General features: G+C 41.0%; 1 protein-coding gene across 1 annotated transcript in view; it reads right to left on the minus strand.

The window, feature by feature from the left end:
* LOC122665240 overlaps positions 1–19,927 on the minus strand; it is a 36,063-nt gene that overhangs the window by 9,413 nt on the left and 6,723 nt on the right. Inside the window, exons 3-8 of the mRNA XM_043861331.1 lie at positions 12,942–13,033; positions 12,771–12,854; positions 12,446–12,520; positions 12,331–12,378; positions 6,893–6,988; positions 6,398–6,627 (exon numbers count right to left, since the gene is read on the minus strand). Of these exons, the coding sequence (XP_043717266.1) occupies positions 6,398–6,627; positions 6,893–6,988; positions 12,331–12,357 (353 nt within the window). The 5' untranslated portion in view covers positions 12,358–12,378; positions 12,446–12,520; positions 12,771–12,854; positions 12,942–13,033. The remainder of the gene's footprint in view (positions 1–6,397; positions 6,628–6,892; positions 6,989–12,330; positions 12,379–12,445; positions 12,521–12,770; positions 12,855–12,941; positions 13,034–19,927) is intronic.

Raw genomic sequence — 19,927 nt, forward strand, 5'->3', positions numbered from 1 at the left:
TGCAGATGGGTTTATACCATCAAGTATAGATCAGATGGTATTCGAAAGATATAAAGCTCGGCTGGTTGCAAAAGGGTTCAGTCAAGTGTATGGCATTGACTACCAAGAGACTTTTTCCCCTGTACCCAAGCATAACTCAATCAGGTTTCTTCTTCCAGTGGCAACTAATAAAGATTGGCCAATGTACCAATTAGATGTGAAGTATGCATTTCTTCATGGAGATTTAGCAGAAGAAGTATGCATGCAACGGCCACCCAGTTTTAAGTGTCCTTTAGCTGAAGGGAAAGTGTGTCTCTTGAAGAAAGCTCTCTATGGCCTCAAACAGTCTCTTAAAGCCTGGTTTGAGAGATTTAGACAAGTCATCCTGAAGAATAGATATTACCAGAGTCAGGCTGACCACACTTTGTTTATCAGGAGAGGAAATGGTACAGTCACAGCTCTCATTGTCTATGTTGATGTCTTGATTGAACCGTGGGTCAGAGAGAGGAAATAAAATAATGGAATTGATTGTATTAATGAGAGAAAGGCCCCTCTATTATAAGGGAAGTTACAAATAATAGAAGCTAGGCGATGTGGGACTAAAACCCACATAGCCGACATAAGCTAATAACACTTAATAACATAAAAATAACCCCAAAAGGACCAGAATACCCCCACGGTATTCTGGAGTACATTCTTCTAACACTCCCCCTCAAGCTGGATTGTACAAATAAGAAAGAGGAACATCCAGCTTGGACTAAAAGAAGAAAAAAACTCTAAAAGAAAAAACTCTCTCCATAACAATGCTAACACTCCCCCTCAAGTTGGCGCATACAAGGTACTAATGCCCAACTTGAATGAAAAATGGGAAAAATAAGTTGTAGCAGAATCCAGCTCCAAAAGGAATGCAGCTCCCAAATAGACCTTTAAGAACTTGAAAAAAATAGACCTTCAAACTTGGGCAGACTTGATCAATTGTTACCAATCTTCAACAATTGTCCAGGGATGAATCTCTGTCTGATAATCTTGAAGGCAAGTAACTAGGGCAGCAAGCAGATGAGTCAGGCAGCAATAAAGATCAAGCAGCGGAAACAACCAAACTGTAGGACCTCATATGGGCAGGCAATAACCAAACATCTTCAAAACTTTTAACACCAGCCTCCCCCTTACGGAAAACGTAACCCAATAACAAGGTAGATACTTATTGGCAATGGTGAAACCTTTGACCTTCTCTATGTTTTGCACTAAGTGTCCCTGCATGTTCTGCTCTCTGCAATGGCTGTAGGTATACTGTATATAATCCCCCCCTCACGTGTAGTGCACGTGGACATAAGAGAGATTAGGTTAGAGATAGAAGAGAATACCATTAATTTCCAAGGGTGTTATGGGTAATGCCAAAGGTATGCTTTGGGAGGTGGTGAAAGAAAAACAGCAGTGGGATAATGGAGTAGGATTAATTTGGGTAACATAGAAAGCTCCAACCATCTTCCATCAATCAACCAAACACTTTGAATGGAAACCCCTGCAGGGGAGAAACTCCTAACTCCAATATTCAGATCTGAAAAATATACAGATCTAATTCGAAGTAAGGAAATGCTCCAATTGTCAAGGCTTGATCAATTTTCAAACAAGGAGGAGCAATTGTGCAAAAGATTCCATGGTAGAAACTCCCACATGCTAGACAGTACTAAGAAGATATCCGGACAGCAATGAATGGAAGTAGCCTCAACAAAACTGGATCAGATCTGAATCTGTAACAATGCTAGTATGCAAGCTCCAAAGTATGCCGGATATTAACCAGAAAAGCTTCACATAACTGAATAGGTTCGTAGTTGCAACCAAAAAATCGTGGAACACACTGTGGTAATCCCAAATAGGCTGATCTCCAGGGTAGTAGATTCGAGTCTTCAATAACGAGAGAAATTCGATCTCCAATAAGAGGAAACACAGTCACAATTATAGGGCAACAGTATTCCACATGAAGGCAGCAGTAACACATCAACCAGTCATGCTTACAGAAGCCAATCAATAACACCAACCAGGTAGGTAGTGAAGCTCATAATAACCAGCCAAATAAGATAAATAACCAGACAAATCCATAGGTAGTTGAAGCAGCCAGCCATATAGGAACAAGAAAAACAGCTTGATAATTGAAGAAACCAAGCCAACAGAATGAACTGGAATTTTTTTTTACTAAAAAACCTGATGTAAGATGCTGAATAATGGGCTGTATACTCCTCTGATGTTGATAAAACTCTCCTAAAAAATTAGAAACTGTGGACTGCCCTAGCCCTTAGATTGATTATAGCCAGGGTTTGTAAAAAACCCTGAAAGTGAATATCGATTGTAGGGAAGGGGTCGTCAACAAAGGTGAGGCTGACATGTCAAAGGTGCTTGCTTATTGTAATACTTGCTTACCAAAAACTGCTGGAATGGATCTCCAGTTCGAATGACCAATCTCCTTGGTAATTCAGACTTGATCTTCACATGGGAGAAATACCTAAAAATCGCAGATAATAAGGGCAGCAGCTATCTTGGGCAGTAGACCTTCTTCAAGCCATAAATAGTTGAAGTAGAATGTCCTTCGTGATGGTAGAAACACCAACAAAAAATTCCAAACAGCAGCAAACATCCCTAGCCCAAATCGATTTTTATCAGGGTTTTGGAAAACCCTGAAAAGAAGAGATCGATTGGGGTAGGGGTCTTCAAAAAACTTGGATAGGTGCAATATTGAGGTTGATTGGTCCTTGAAGTGGGAGTAATCAGCCCTCCAAAAATTAGCAAAAACTGAAACCTAAAAGTCAGGGTTTTTGGCAGGTAACCAAATTAGCAGGTTAAGAAATTTTTGCTGTAGAAACAAATCCAGCCATCAGAAAGGGTCCAAACTTAGGTCGAGTATGACTTGTAGTAGTAGGGAATCACCCCCAAAAAATTAGCTGCATTTGAAAAGGGAAACCCTAAAATCGATTGGAGTCAGGGTTTTGAAAAACACTGACAAGTTGAGATCGATTAGGGGAGGGGCTGGAAAGGTTAATGAAAGATGGAGAAATAGAAAAAAGGAAAGGAGGTCAATGGAATAGGGTAGGAAGGTGCTGGAAAAGGCTGCATATGGTGCTCCAAAAGTGGAGGATCAGTCTTCTTTAGGTGATAGGAATCTGATCTCCAAATACAAGGGAAACTCCAAATCGCAGATTAGGGTCCAGCAGGATTTTAATGAAAAATGATAGAAGAGAAAAGGGGGCAGCACTAAATCATCGATATTATGTCTACCTCATTAGTGCTGCCCCTGTTTTTGGGCTGAAAAGGAGAAGAACAGGAGCAGGAAAAAACGAGAAAAGGGAGAAGAGGAGGTGAGATCGATTGGAGGAAAAGAAGGGAGAAAATAGGGATTTTCTCTCTAACCTAGATCAGACCAGCTCTGATACCATGTTGGTTGAACCGTGGGTCAGAGAGAAGAAATAAAATAATGGAATTGATTGTATTAATGAGAGAAAGGCCCCTCTATTTATAATAGAGGGGAAGTTACAAATAATAGAAGCTAGGCGATGTGGGAGTAAAACCCACATAGCCGACATAAGCTAAAAACACTTAATAACATAAAAATAACCCCAAAAGGACCAAAAATACCCCCACGGTATTCTGGAGTACATTATTCTAACATGATGACATTGTAGTAACTGGGAATGATGTTGCTGAGATAAACAGATTGAAGTCTTATCTGGCTAAACAGTTTGAGATCAAAGACCTTCTTGGGTATTGAAGTATCTAGATCAAGGAAAGAATCAATATCTGCCAGAGGAAATTTGTCTTGGACCCTTCTGAAAGAGACAAGCATGATGGGGTGCAAAACAGCAACCTCCCCAATTGATCTCAATCATAAGCTTGGTGATGAATGTGGTTCTTCTCTAATAGATGCAAGCAAGTACCAAAGATTAGTTGGGAAACTGATCTATCTCTCCTTGACTTGACCAAACATCACTTATGTAGTTGGAGTAGTGAGTCAGTTCATGCATGCTCCCAGGACTGGAGATCTGGATGCAGTTTATCGCATCATTAGGTACTTGAAATTCTCCCCAGGAAAGAGTCTTCTATTTTCCAAGCATTACCATTTGGAGATCGAAGGCTACACAAATGCTGATTGGGGTGGTTCAGTCTCCGACAGAAGAACTACTTCTGGGTACTGCACTTTTGTGGGTGGTAATCTAGTTACCTGGAAGTGCAAAACACAACCAGTTGTAGCTACATCAAGTGCGGAGGCATAGTTTAGAGCATAGTTATCAAGGCATCGCCATGGCGACGCCATGGCATCCAGGCTCCTTGGTCGCCTTGGACGCCTTGGGCACCATGGCAGGCGCCTTGCCACCATGGCTGTGTCGCCTTGAATTTTGACCCTCTAAAATGCCATGGTCGCCTTCCCGCCTTGATAACTATGGTTTAGAGCCATGGCTCATGGAGTACGTGAACATATGGCTAAAGAGACTACTTCAAGACTTGAGTTTTGACACTGAAAGACCAATGAGACTCTATTGTGACAACAAAGTAGCTATAAGTATTGCCCATAATCCGGTTCAACATGATCAAATCAAACATATTGAGGTTGATTGACACTTCATCAAAGAGAAGTTGGATTCTAGTTGCATTTGTACTCCTTTTGTGAAGATAGGTGATCAAGTAGCATATATCTTCACCAAGGGTCTCATTCTTGGTCTATTTAGTACCTTGTTGTGCAAGCTGGGAATGTATGACATTTATTCTCCAACTTGAGGGGGAGTGTTAGAGGAGTTAGAATATTTTGTATGAGGGTAGTTCTATCATTGTCTTGTTATAAGACATGACTATGTTGTATTTTTCCTTTCTTTTCGTATTTCCATTTACCTCCCTAGGGAGGTCTGTGTAATTCATAGAAGTTAATTAATGAAGCTAATATGTGTGTTGAGTGCCACAGAATTGATTCTCTCAACCTCTCTTCTTCTTCTTTTCTTCTCTTTTCTTCTTCTTCATCTTATGGCTGTAAACCTATTCTCTCTTACAAGAATCGATCCATCTTCAAGTTCTAACTTTGTCATCCCTCACCCCTCCATTGTGTTTACTGCTGGCGTGACAAAAGCTCCCCTCCTTTATCTCAAGAACCGATCCCTCCTGGACTATACTTTGCCCAGCAAAGAGAAGCTACTACCCCTAAGTATGGATATCCAAGGTCATTTCCTTTACCGAGACAACTTGGTATGAATTATGATAAGGTGGGTCATCCTGCATTTATCATGTCTTCTTCAATTCCTTGTGTAGAGAGATTAAAATTAGGGAAAGGCTTGGATGATTAATTATCATCCCAAGCACATCTATTTATAATCATAATGAAGTGTGGAAAATAATTACATAAGCAATGTGGGACTAATCCACACATAGAAGACATAAATAAAAGAGGAAAAAAGTCCAGATTCCAGAATACCCCCACAGTATTCTGGCCCCATATAATCTAACACCTTGTTTGTGCGTTTTCTTTGAAGATGGGTTTTTGTCGCGACTTGTGGTTAGGCCTTTGCTTGCTATGGCCTCCTCCCGGGTGCGCTGCCTCCATTATTTTTCTCTGTTGTAGTTTAATGGGGTTCTTCCCCTCCCTTTTACAGCCCATGCCTCCCCCTTTGTAGAGGCAGGGTCTTGTAATTTGTTTGTTCTCCCCCCCCCCCCCCTTTCTCATTCCTTGGTAATGAATTTTATTTTCAGCCAAAAAAAAAAATTTAAGAGCAAACCCACCCCAAAAGATAAAAGCTTTTACCATGATAAGTAAAAAGATGAATACTTCTCCCATATGCCCAGACATTCTCTATTCTTTCCAACAGCAGATTCCAAATGATACCTAGCATTAATTCCAAATGCCCAATCCAAAATAATCACATGGAATCTGACTTCTGTATTCCACACAAATAACACCAATTTCAAGAACACCCAAACCAACAATGCAGACACCATGAAAGGTGTCTTGTATAGGTTATTCCTCGAACCAGAAACCACCACAAAGCATCTGCCAACAGCTCTAAACTGAATTCCCTGATCCATGGGTGCCCTCAAGAAGGCAAGGGTACCCCCGTGTAGAACAATGGCATTGGTGAATACGTGTAATTTTAGCCATTTAACTATTATGAATACCTATACATATATAATTAGATTTTACAGATTTTGATGTTGAGAACTTCATAAACAACAAAATTTAAGAAGTTCAATTTTATTTCATACATAGAGCTTTTCATTTATCAATTATCTGAGATTTATCAAACAGAAAAGAGGAGTGCCAACAAGAAAGTAGAAATTCCCCCAGTGAAGAAACTCCCAAGTGCTAGCAGGCCCTTCCAGAATCCCCCAGAATTTCCGTCAAGGAAAATATTTAATGTAGAATTTTGATATCACAAGTTTTTATTACCTTGGAACAACTGACCCACGCCGCCATTCAGATTCCAATGACGGAAGAACAGCATGTTCATTAACTGAAGCACGGATTTCATTGAGAGCAATTGCACAAGTTTGTTCCTGCTTCTCAAGAAACATGGCTGACACATCCCCAAAAGCGATTGTATTCTTCATGGCAGTAATAGCAGGATCAAGAAAAGGTTCAAGCATTTCCACAAGAAAAAGAACTTTATGTTTAACTTCCTGCAAGGTGCACATAGAATCTGTTTATGCTAGGAAGATGGATTGCTTTGCAAGTTCAAACTGAAATTGTGGGCGTCTCATATAGAAAGTATAGACCTAGCCCTCAGAAAACTCATTTGGACAACATTTGACACAACCAAAGACACCCAACCTGCCACCAATATCCCGTTTTTCTGTTTTAAACGGACAATGAATGTAAAATACCAGAGATGAATCCTAAAAATGGGAGGAGTGGGAGGAGAAGGAACCAAGTAGTATACAAAACCTTATATTTTGCTAATATGTCATCCATATGGCCAGATAATGCCAAAATGACATATTTGAGAGCTGCTCGAGCACGAGTGATAGAAAAACGAGCACCCTGAAAACATCAGAATGATAATAGTAATAAATTTATATGAAAGGACACCCATACTTCAGCATCAAGGATATCATAACACAAATATGAGGGAGAAATTACAAAACAGAAATTATGTTTAATGTCATTTAAATTCAAGAGATTTAAAGCCTCTTAATGTTCTTTTGAGAAAGGAGGAAAAGTTTAGAAATGACCTCATGAAATAATGCATAAATTTGAGAAAAGGAAGTTCACTATATGAAGAAGATTTCTTTTCAAAACCACCCCATTAAAACCCCCACATCCCTCTCTTAACCCTGCCCCATCTCGTACACCCCCTCTTGACCCAGTCCAGCCCTCCCCAACCCCCTCTACTCAACCTCCTCCCAAACCTGACCCGGAAACCTCTTCTGCCAACCCGCCCCAACTCCTCTGGGTCACCAACGTACCACCCCTACCTCTTTGGTCCACTACCCCTCCCCTCAGGGAATAACGCCTTCGTCCCTGGAGTACCCCCACCCCCCTCTCGCTTGAGCCCTACCGAGCCTTAGTTGCACATCCCTCCGGCTCCTCAATGATCCCTTGGACCATCTTGAATGTCTGTGGCCTCAACACCCCAGCCACACAATCCGACAATGTACTCAGTCCGGTTCTATTTTTGTCACATGGTATCATAGTATTATATTAAAATTATTTATCCACCCGTGTCACCCCTTTGGATAGTCCATCATGTTAGAGCTCCTAAAAGGTCGGCCTTATAGAGGAAGCGGTTCCAACATGGTATCAGAGCAAGCAGAGGTCACGGTATCGAGTCCCTTTGGGAGCGGGCAGGTGTTAAAATTATTTATCCACCCGTGTCCCTACTTTGGATAGTCCGCCGTGTTACAACTCCTGTATGATATACATATTGTTTCCTTCCTTTCCTAAAAGATTGGCCTTTTAGAGGAAGCGGTTCCAATACATTGATTTAGTACCTAGGATTGCTTCTTGATTCCTGTTCTGAGTGTGGTTAGGGTTTTTCCCTACCTTTTGGTTAATAGTGACAAGGACCGAAGGTCACAATTGGTTTCATTTCCTCGCTCTGTCAAGGAGAGACCTAATGTTTCCCCTGAGGGACTTGTCGACCTTGACCTTCCCTCCTGCTTGTCTTTGAACTTTGCCTTTGGCCAGATTGTCTCCCCTACAAACTTGTCCCTACAACCAACCAAGTCTCTCCCTTCCCCTGCTCCCTCGTCCTTCCCTTCCCTCTCCCAACTTCGAACTTCTCCACTACGACTCTACGAGAACATCTCCCGCCTCCCTCCTTCCCCCCTTTTACCCCTCCCCTTCGGGAGGGGCCCACCTGTGGCAAGCCTCACTCAACCCAATCCCATCAACCATCTACTCACCCTAACCCTTCTCGTGTTGGGCCTCTGACTCGCCCCATCCCAACCCAAACCCACCCCTAATCCCCTGGGCCCGTCCACCTTACCTCCTCACTCAAGCCATCCTTCTTTTGGACTAGCCCATTGAGACACCCATTTTCTTCAAGCCCACCCAATTCCTCCTCTCACGGAACCGTCTCTCTTTTTGGCATGGATACAAGTTTAGGCCACCCGACCTAGAAGCCTCTCTTCCCTTCTTCTTCACCTGGCAGTCCCGCACCTCCACCGGCTTCATCTACCTCACGGCTTGTGCTTGAGCTCTTGCCTTACCCTCTTCCCAACCTCGGGCCCCGCTCTCTTACCCATCAGCTCTTTCCATCACCTCCCCACTTCGGCCATCTATTCCCCTCTTCGGGAATACCATCGTGATCGTTCTGGTAAGTAGTAACCCAGCCTTGCACCATCAAGCTTCCCCTTACCCTAGCTTTGTGGGGTTCTCGACGCACTCCCACACATTGCCAACTGAAACACTGTGTCATCTAGAACATGGTTCAAGATTTCGCGAAATATCTCGATATATCGGGATATTTCGGAAATCTCGACAGTACCGAGACGAAATGGCAAGGCGAAATGGAAAAAGTTCATATTTTGGTGATATTTCAGGATATTTCAGGATATTTCGGGATATTTCGGGTATAATTCGTGATATTTCTTGTGAGTCTTGCACTCTTGTGAGTTGTGAACTTGTGACTTTGTGTATTAAGTATTGAGTAATGACTATTGACTATTGAGTATTGAACTATTGACTATTGAGTATTGAACTATTGACTATTATGGAGCTTAAGAGTTATGAGTTATGACTTATGAGTTTTTTTTGTTTCATTACTTTGTTTAAATTTCTTATGTCTTTTAGTACCTAATCAATGTGTATTTAACTATTTATACATCAGGGTCGGCGACCGTATACTGTCAATCAAAGGTGCAAACCCAAAACACCACTTTGAGTTCATTTTTTTTGCAATATGAAGGTTTAAATGTGTTTATTTAGCTTAAATAAGGGTGTACATGAAGTATTAGGCCTTAATATGGCCAAAAACCCACCGAGATGGAGTGCCGAAATATGGCAGAAAAAATACCATATTTCAGCGATATTTTGGTATATTTCGGAAATTTCGGCCATCTCGACCAGCCCGAGATACCGAGATTTCGCGAGATTTTAAACTATGATCTAGAATACCCGAGGTTTTAATTCCTTGTCCAAAAAGGCCGAAGTTCGCTCCCGCATCAAATCTCAGCATGTTGCCTTTTATTGAATTCAGAATTAAAGAGCCAAATGCTACCTATATTGCCTCCATAATTGCCCCTTCTTGTTCCTTCTGTTCTAACTACTCTCCCCACTCCAATGGCCACCTATGGTGTCTCTGGAATCCTTCCATATTTCAAATTCTGGTGTTGTTCTCCTCTTCCCAGATTTTGCATTTTAAAATTTACGATATCCATGGGAATTTCAGCTTCCATTGCAATGCTATTTATGCTTCTAACTGCCACTCTGAGAGATCTTCTCTTTGGCAGATCTTTGCCTCATTGCTCTCCAGGTTAGGGCTCTATCCTGGGCCTTGGGGGGTGACTTTAATATCGTCTGGTTTGGCCACGAAAAGCAAGGTGGTGATGGTCTTGATGACTCTTCAGTTAATGCCTTTAAAGAGTGCCTTGATGATATAGACAAGAATGATTTGATATGATCTGGTCTGAAATTCACCTGGTTCAACAGTAGATGCGGTAATTCCAGGATTGCTTGCAAGCTTGACAGGGTTTTGATTAATGAAGCTTGATTAACTCCCTTTCCGTCCTTGCATGCCACCTTCGAAGCTACCGACATCTGTGACCATAGTCCCATTACAGTTCTTATCGAACCTCACATCTCCTTTGGTTCTAAACCATTCAAATATTTAAATATGTGGACCTCTCACTCTGATTTTCTCACCATTGTCAAAGATGCTTGGGCTAAACCGGTTCATGCTCATTCTACCCCCTTATCTCCTTTGCCAGGAAGCTTCAGAATGTTAAAAGTGCCCTTAAAGCTTGGAATTCCTCTTCTTTTGGGAGCATTTCTCTCTTGGTTTCAGATAGCAAGGCTAAGCTTACTGATATACAGTTGAGGCTCCAAAATGATATTCACAATGCTCCCCTGACTGATGAAGAGAAAGTTGTCTCCTTGACCCTTCTTTCTATAGTTGCCCAAGAGGAGAGTTCCCTTGGATAGAAATCTCGAGTTAAATGGCTGGAACTTGGTGACTCCAAGTTTGCTTACTTTCACGGGTCCATAAAGGCTAGAAGTAATGTCAAGTCCATCGCCACGACTTTGTCTAGAGATGGCTCCTCCCTCTCTAAAGTTGATAATATTAAGTCAGAGGTTGTTAACTACTTTGTGCAGGATTTTCAGACCCTCTTCCATTGCCACTACCAATGTTATCACAGATTGCCTCCTCAATAAATTCATCCCCAGCTCCCTCACTGGTGCCCTTCAGGCTATCCCCACTGAGGTGGAAATCCTCACTGCTGTCCACTACCACAAGGCTAACAGAGCCCCCGGCCCAGATGGTTTTAGTATGGGGTTTTCTCTTCCAATTGGGACATCAACAATTTAACCCCACGATTTTGACTTGAACCAACCATGAACCGTTGGTTCAACCAACCCAAATCTGGTCTTGTTTTAAAAAAATTGCAGGTCAGGAAAAAGGGCTGTTTTCAAGTAGCCACAGGACTCCTTCCCCATTCCACGAGCTGAGATCTACATGTGGAAGTTAATTATTATTTTCACATACATAGTAAGGTGGAATCATATAGCTGGCTCATCGATTAAAGTTGAGCAAATTGAAATAACTTATACATTTAAAATTCTCTTCCAAACCTTTTTTGAATTACCTAATTTTCTTAAAAGCAAAACACACAGTTCTCAATTTATTATCCTTGTGTAGTTAAATAAGAAGTACACAAACAACATAACTAGTTCAGACTATAAGGAATAATAAGAATTAATGTAATCCTAGATGGGGATAAAGCCAACTAGAACCAGAACCAGGATTTACTAGGGTTTAATGGATTGGCTAGGGTGGAATTAGATAAATAGTGAAGTTAGGGTTAGGGTTTGAGAAGGAGATTAATGTAGGGATCTAGGGTTTATAATGAGTATTATGGCTAGGGGCTTGGATCGAGTTTCCCAAACAGTGAGGGGGAGATTCAGTCCAAGTTTGGGCTGCTTCTAATGGTGGAATCAGGCTGGGCAGGTTTTAGGTTATGGAAGTGATGTTTGGAGATGGAGGGATATTAGGGTTTGGCTTAGAGGGTTAGGAACAGAAGGGTTTGGGGATGGAGATTTACTTACTGGTTATTGGATGGATCCTTGAACTGGTAGCAGATCTGGATAACTGAGCCATGAACCTTCAAACAATCAGCAGTAGCAAACTTGAACAAATCTGAATGCACACGAATGAGAAAGACTGTGAACTCGTGAAGGCTATCTCAGCCTCACCTTCACAGCCTATCTCAGGACAGTGGAATGCAACAAAGCAAATTTCTTATTCATTAAATCGTGGGGGGCTCAATGGAGCTCTTACATTATATAGCCTTCAAGGCTGGACATGAAATATAAATCCTAACTAGGACTAGGACTCAAAATAGGAATAGGAATGCCAACTAGGACTAGGACTTCTAATTAGGATTCAGATTTGAACTAGGAATCCTAATTAGAATTACAACTCAATAAAGAATAAAACATAATAAAAAAAAAAAAAAACAAATACTAATCTAAATCCCCACGACTGCTGTTGGTGTAGGGAAGAATCCCTACACCTACCCGATGGCTAATTATGCTGGTGTAGGGAAGAATCCCTACACCTGCGGCTGGTTTTAGACAGCCAGTTTACATCAAGAATGTCAAGCAAAATGAAAATTCTAAAATTTTGCAGTACTTTAAGGTGTAAATGGACAGCTTAAACAAACCTGAATCGTGCCCAGAAGGTCCTCCATAAGTTCAATTGCTAGGTCAACCTGTACCAGAATAAATCATGGAACTAAAAGAGTAAGAAATTATTAAGGGCAAAAAGGCAGAACAAACCTTTGCAATGACAGTAGGTATCCATGGTGCCAGTGGCCCCAAACAAAGATCAATAAGAACACAAGCAGATTTTGCCTGAAGGTGAAGGTTAAGTTAGTGACTGAAAACTAATTCTTTTCACATTGATCAACTCTTTTCATGAATAATTTCAGTCACATAACATTTCAATCTCAATTGAACATGGGGGAGATGTTAAAGACTTTGGGTTGTCAATTGAACAATTAAAGTCAATGATTACATTAAATGACAGCAAAAATATGTACAGAAATTGAATGAAAAAGAGAAAAGAAATGACTATGTAGTGTGTAGAGGAGAAGTAACAAACATGTGATGGCAAAAATGATGATAAATAGCCAGCACAAGCATGAAGAAGAGGGCGATACACTGATGAAGATGATGTCAGCACAATCTGCAATTACAATTAGAATGGGAGCTAAATATATATGTAGTCAAAGGAGAGAATGATAAACTGGTAAAAATAAAACTCTTGATAAACCTGAGAAGAGGCGTGCTGCACAGAAGGCTGTTTCCAGTACAAGAGATTATCATCAATTTGATCTGGAGCACTGATAACCAGAGGGTGAAGAGCTATAAAAACCAAACATTACAAATATTCAATAAATAGATCTACCCAAATTCACAAAAACCACAATTTCAACATTCACAAAATCATTTGAGATTTAAAAAGAAAAATGCAACAATAAGGTACATTTTTCCTGGGACATATTTTGTGCTTTCTAAACAGAAAATATTTAGAAAAAAAATTTTTGCCTTTTATTTTATACAGATACTACCAGTATGGTTTCAATGCTAGGCTTCTTACATAATAAAAAGCAACTGTGTTGATAGAAAAAAAAAAAACAAAAAAAAAAAAGAAAAAAAGCAAGAAGAGGGCGTTCCTTAAAAAAACAAAACATGAAAAAGAACTTGTGTGAAAGAGAGAGATAAATATAACAGAATGAATCCCAAAATCAATTAAACTGTTACTGCCAAGTGCCAACCATACTTGGACAGATATGAGAGAAAACTTAGGTGCCCTTGCAAGAGTAAGTGGGCAAACAGTAAATAAATGGGAATTTAAAAAAGGATGGCAGAATTGTAATTGAAAAGAATCTTAGAGGACTATTAAGGAAGCCAAAGAGAGGACATGCTGGGTAATAAGAACTATGGCTTGGGAGCTAATTGGAACAATTCAAAAAAAAAAAGAAAAAAAAAAGGAGATAAGAAAGGAAGCTAGGGGGATTATTGGAAACTAGTAAAAAAAAGAAACCTAGAAGAATAAATAAATAAGGAATAGAGGGGGTACTTATGGTAGAGGGAACCGAAGAAGATCTATCATGGGGGTGAGATGGAAGACGTAACCTTGTCGTCTTCTAACTACGGATAACCAGCACAGTTCAAGTCAAGTTGGACCTCAACATGATTGCTATTGTGAACCAGTGAGGGATCCGGCATGAGAAGCGCTGTGAAATCAGGTATGATTTTCTTTTTTCTGGTTCTCTATTTCGCGCTTTCTTCTTCTTCACTCTGAACCCTAGATGGGAGTTGAGGGCAGTGCGGTTGAGTTTCAGCGGGAGATGCGAGAGAGAGGATTGCTGTACGAAGGAAATGGGTTAGGTTTTTTTTATTAACAGAGATGATTTTTTTTTTTTTTTTTAACGAAGGGAGGGACTGCTTTGGAGGTTAGGGAAACGGGTTTGGGGATGTTGAGTCAGCCGAAGCGGTGGGGTTTTCTGTGGAATCGAAGTGGATTTTTTTTTTTTTTTGCCTGTACCGGTAGAACAGTAACAGGGGGTGGAAAGGAAAGAAGGGAAGAAGAACAAAATGTAGAGAGAGATCACAAAGGGAGGAGGAAAGGGAATCCTTCGGCTCTGATACCAAATTGGTGGAGGGCCAGTGGGGAAAGGGAAAATCTGAGAAGAAATCAGATTTGCAGGGGAGAGAGGAACGCACAAGAAGAAGGGCAAGGGGAAGAAGAAGATCGTACAAGCACTTTTGGCCATGCAGGCACTCACAAACACCTCACTATTCAATTCTATTCAATCTGTTCTCACATTGGTTACAATGCCATTATTTAAAGGGGAAAAACAAAGACAAAAACTAAAGACCCAACGACTCCTAGTTAGACTCTAAAAGGGAAACTGAAATAACTTGCTAGCTATCTCCTACGTATCATACCTAAATTAAAAGATTACATAATACTTTCCCAAATAAAATAAACTTCTTAAAATCCTACTAGACACAAAACTCAAACTGGAGCTGGTTCATCTCCATCTGGATACCTAAATGGGTTTGGGTCGGTACAAGGCAGTGTATCTGCATCATTTCTGGGCTTATCAGTAATTATCTATAAGATGAGGAGTTCCTTGTAATCTCATAAAGTTTATATGTTATAAATAAACATAGTGGCAGTCGGTTAGGTCATTCAGACTCTATCCAATCTGCATCTTCCTCTCCCATCGTTTTTCTCTTTTCCTGTGTAAGTACTGGTTTAGTTTTGTTATGTTACTAGCTTCGTAATTATCTATAAGTTGATGAAGGCTGACTGTTGTGATCATGTGTAGATGGTTTTCTTCTTCAAGCAAACTGTTATCCTATAGAGTCTGATGTGATCTGATCAGTTTCTGCCAGTCAGACCATTTTTTTGCAGATCTCTGAAAACCCTAGTTCAAGCATTGTACTAAACTCGTTTCTTCAGCCAGACTATGACGTGGCATTCATATGTCCTACAGTCAGAGAACAATGCCTGTCAGCTCCATCGGACTATGAGTGGGGTCAATCTTGGACAGCGGAATAATTATTACTAGTAGACATTTGAGTCAGCTGATGACTAGTTGACTTGTATTAGGATATTGATGTCATCCTATTATTAAACTTAATATTATGTTTTATGAGTCATTGACTTTATGTTTCCCAGAGAATATACTTGTTTAAATTGCTTATTAATTATTATGTCCACTACTACTTAAAGTCTTAAACAATGTTTATGAATAATTAACTAAGTTATACATTAGTATTCGACCGTATACTGCCAATCAAGGGTGCAAATCTAAAACACCACTTTGGGTGACTATTTTTGCAAATCGCAAAGGGGGGCTGGTGTGATGAGAAACCCAGGAAGCACTTCAAGAGAAAGGCCAAAATTTGGTGGATAGATTTGTTTAATGATGTTAATAATTGTACCCAAAAATCAGCAGCAGCAGATGAGCCAAACCCCTAGATCGATTCTATCAGTGTTTTGGAAAAAACCCTGTTGTCTATGAGACAGAGGCCAAGCCTTTATTTATAACTTCAGAATATTACAAATATGGAATGATTTACTCAATCCTTACCTATCACACATTGATTTACTCAATCCTTACCTACCACACCTAACACTCCTAACACATTTAACATGTGCATAGTGAACCTAAACACTATAGGTACAAGGACAACATTACCCCTGAACCTATATTACAACACTCCCCCTCAAGTTGGTGCATACAAATCAAACATGCCCAACTTGGCAATAACAGAACAAAACAATTTACTACTTATTCCCTTAGAGAGAATATCAGCCAATTGGTACAAGACTGAACAAACGGAACACAAATGACTCCTTGCTCCAGCTTCTCCTTGATAAAATGTCGGTCAATTTCAACATGCTTGGTACGATCATGTTGGGCCGGGTATGGGCAATACTGATTGCTGACTTGCTATCACAGTAGAGCCACATAGGAAGATCAACAGCCATACCTATATCTTGAAGAAGCCCCTTGAGCCACAAAAGTTCGCAGACCCCTTGTGCCATGGCCCTGAATTCTGCCTCAGCACTAGACCAAGCAACCACGGCTTGTTTCTTGCTCCTCCAAGTAGTTAAGTTTCCTCCAACAAATGTACAATATCCGGATGTTGACCTTCTATCATCGGGACTGCCAGCCCAACCTGCATCAGTATAGGGCTCTATCTGAAGATTACTGTGGGGAGAGTATAAGATTCCTTTTCCAAGAGAAGACTTTAGGTACTTAAGAATTCTGTAGGCTGCCTCCATGTAAGAGGAGTAAGGGTCATGCATGTACTGACTTACAACACTTACTGCAAATGTGATGTCAGGTCGGGTATGAGAGAGATATATATCAACCGTCCTACTAACCTCTGATAAGTACCTTTATCCAGCGGGTCACCTTCCTTGCTCTTTAAGTGTGTGTTAGGTTCGAAAGAGGTATCAACAGGTTTACACCCAAGCATCCCTGTATCACTCAAAAGATCAAGAGTATACTTTCTATGGGAAAGAGATATACCTTAAGCTGAATAAGCAACCTCTATTCCCAAGAAATATCTTAAACGCCCCAAGTCTTTGACGTCAAATTCTGTCCCCAAATAATTCTTCAAATTCTGAATTTCCTATGTATCATTCCCTGTGATCACTATGTCATCCACATAGACTAGTAGAATTGTGATACGCTGTCCCACTTTCTTCACAAACAACGTGTGGTCAACATTGCTTTGCTTATAGCCATTGGCAATCATGGCTTTGTGAAATCAACCAAACCAAGCCCTAGGTGATTGCTTTAGACCATATCAGGCCTTTTTCAATTTGCACACTTTTCCTTGGGTATTTGGAGTATTAAAGCCAAGAGGGATTTCCATATAGACATCTTCTTCTAGCTCTCCATGTAGAAAAGCATTCTTGACGTCCAACTGTTGGAGAGTCCAGCCTTGACTTACTGCACAAGAGATGATGACTCTAACTGTGCTCATTTTTGCCACAGGAGCAAAGGTTTCCTGGTAATTGATTCCATGGGTTTCTATGAACTCCAGTGCAACCAACCTCGCCTTGTATCGCTCTACTAACCCGTCTGAATTGTGCTTCACAACAAAGACTCATCTACAGCCAACGGGTTTCTTTCCTGTTGGAAGAACTGTAAAGTCCCAAGCTTTGTTTTTCTCCAGGGCAAGCATCTCTTCACTCATTGCTTCCTTCCATTTCTGGTCGGCTATTGCTTCTTACCAGTTTTTAGGAATGGAAACAGAGGATAACGAAGAAACAAAGGCATGGAATGCGGGAGTTAAAGAATTATAAGAAACAAAATTGGAAATTGGATGCTGATTACAGCTCCGCTTTGGTTTCCGGACAGCAATGGGAAGATCAAGACTGGGATCAGGTATAGGAATAGGCTTACCAGAGTGAGGAGAAAGACTTGGAGCAGGTGCTGATTGTGTGGGAGCAATGGTGGTGGTTTCTTTGTGCTCAGTTCCATGAGAAGGGAAGTGAGTCCCACGTGAGTATGTCTTCAATTCCTTTGATTCTCTAGACTCCCCCTGGACTATAGGTTGCTCATACTGTTGTCCTTGCTCTTATTCTTGACTGGTAATCCCATCTTCCAATTCAATTGACACATCCTCTATAGTGGGCATATTTACATCTAGAGAAGCAATAAAAGGTACATCTTCATCATCTGGAATCTCCCCCTGAAGAGGTACCGGTGGTGCAAAATAAGCTTCAGACTCTCGTAAGACAACATCCATTGTTACAAATGTTTTTCTTGTAGGGGGGTGGTAACACTTGTACCCTTTCTGGGTAGCAGAATAACCTAGAAAGACACACCGAAGACCTTTGGGGTAAAATTTCTCATGAATATGATGGTTTCGGGCAAACACCACACAACCAAAAATTTTGGGGTCAACAACAAAATTAGATGAACCCAATAATACCTCCAATGGGCAGCGACCATCGATGACTGAGGAAGGAAGACGGTTGATCAGGTATGTAGCTGTAAGAATAGCATCACCCCAGAAACGTGTGGGAACATGCATGGCAAACATAAGTGAGCGAGCAACCTCCAACAAGTGTCTGTTCTTACGCTCAACTACACCATTCTGAGCCAGAGTATCAACACAAGATGTCTGATGGATAATACCATGAGTGTCCAAGTAAGTGCGAAAAGCGCCATCCATGTATTCCTTGCCGTTGTTAGACCGTAAAATCTTCACATTGGCATCAAATTGTGTTTGAACTATCTTATGAAACAGATGGAATCAAGTAAAAACATCACTCTTCCTATGCATCAAATATACCCATGTGGTGCGACTAAAACAATCAATAAAAGTAACAAACCATATAAAACCAGAAGTAGAAAAACATCGGGCTGGTCCCCACACATCAGAATGAATTAATCCAAATGGTGTCATACTTCTTTTGTCATAAATAGGGTAAACATTCCGAGTTTGCTTTGCTAAAGTACAAGCATCGTATGAAAACTTGTTTGGATTACATTGCTTAAATAAGCTAGGAAATAAAGTAGATAAGACTTGCAATGGTGGGTGCCCCAAACGGCGGGGCCACTTATTTAATTCCAGTAACGCAGATGTAGAAGCAGAAGAGAACGGCTGAGAAGTCAAAGCTGTCGGCGAACTGTCAAGCACATATAAACCACCAACCACCTCACCACATGCAATCGTACGACCCGTTACCAAGTCCTAGAATAAACAATGATTGAGAAAAAAATTAGTTTGTAGTTTAAGTCCCTAGTTAAACTACTAATGGATAATAAATTAGTAGAGAATTTAGGAACATGCAACACAGAGGAAAGACAAAGAGAAGGAGTGCACTGAACAGACCCCTTGCCAAAAATTGGCGAGAGAGACCCATCAGCAACCCGAACTTTATTATGACCAGATAAAGGAGAATAATTGAAGAAAAGGGAGGAAGACCTGTCATATGATCGGATGCACCAGAGTCAATAACCCAAGAGTCAGGTATGACCAAAGTGCAATTCCTACCAAACTAAATACCTGAAGAGTTAGGTCTAGTGGAATTTGATGGCAAGGAAACAGCAGAAGCAGCCAAAGAAGGAGGCCCGGAAGAAGAGGTGTCCAGCCAAGTCATCATAGTTCAGAGATGCTGAAGTTCTTCAACCACTTGGGAAAGAGACAGATCAGTAGTTGCCTGCTCCTCAGTAGATGCCTGGTTTGCCCGGGCATTATTGGATCAATTGGAGCCACCCCTCCCACGCCCACGGGTATCTGCAGGGCGATCATGAAGCTTCTAGCAACGATCCTTGGTATGCCATTCCTTCCCACAGTGATCACATTTAATAGGAGGGAGATCACTAATAACACCAAAACTGCGGGAAGAATTACCACGAGAAGTAGGCTGAGAACCAGCAAGTAGGGTTGATCGTTCCTGAGTGACAGGAGTAATTATGGTAGTCTGGCGAGTATCTTCGGCTGCAAGAATCGCATAGGCCTGCTCAAGAGTTGGTAGGGGATCACGATTCAGAATATTGGCCCCGGATCTAATCAAATTCAATGTTGAGACCAGCCAAAAAATCAAACACTCGTAAGCCATCTTCCCACTTTCGGAAAGCAGTGGTGTCAACATCACAAGTGGCAGTGAAGGTCCCCAAAAAATCAAGCTGCTACCACATCGTGCACATTTTATTGTAATACTGAGAGAGGGTTAGCTCTAACCGCATGGTGGAGTGGAGTTTCTGACGAAGT

The sequence above is a fragment of the Telopea speciosissima genome, chromosome 6, assembly GCF_018873765.1.
Source record: "Telopea speciosissima isolate NSW1024214 ecotype Mountain lineage chromosome 6, Tspe_v1, whole genome shotgun sequence".
In the NCBI taxonomy this organism is placed as follows: Eukaryota; Viridiplantae; Streptophyta; class Magnoliopsida; order Proteales; family Proteaceae; genus Telopea; species Telopea speciosissima.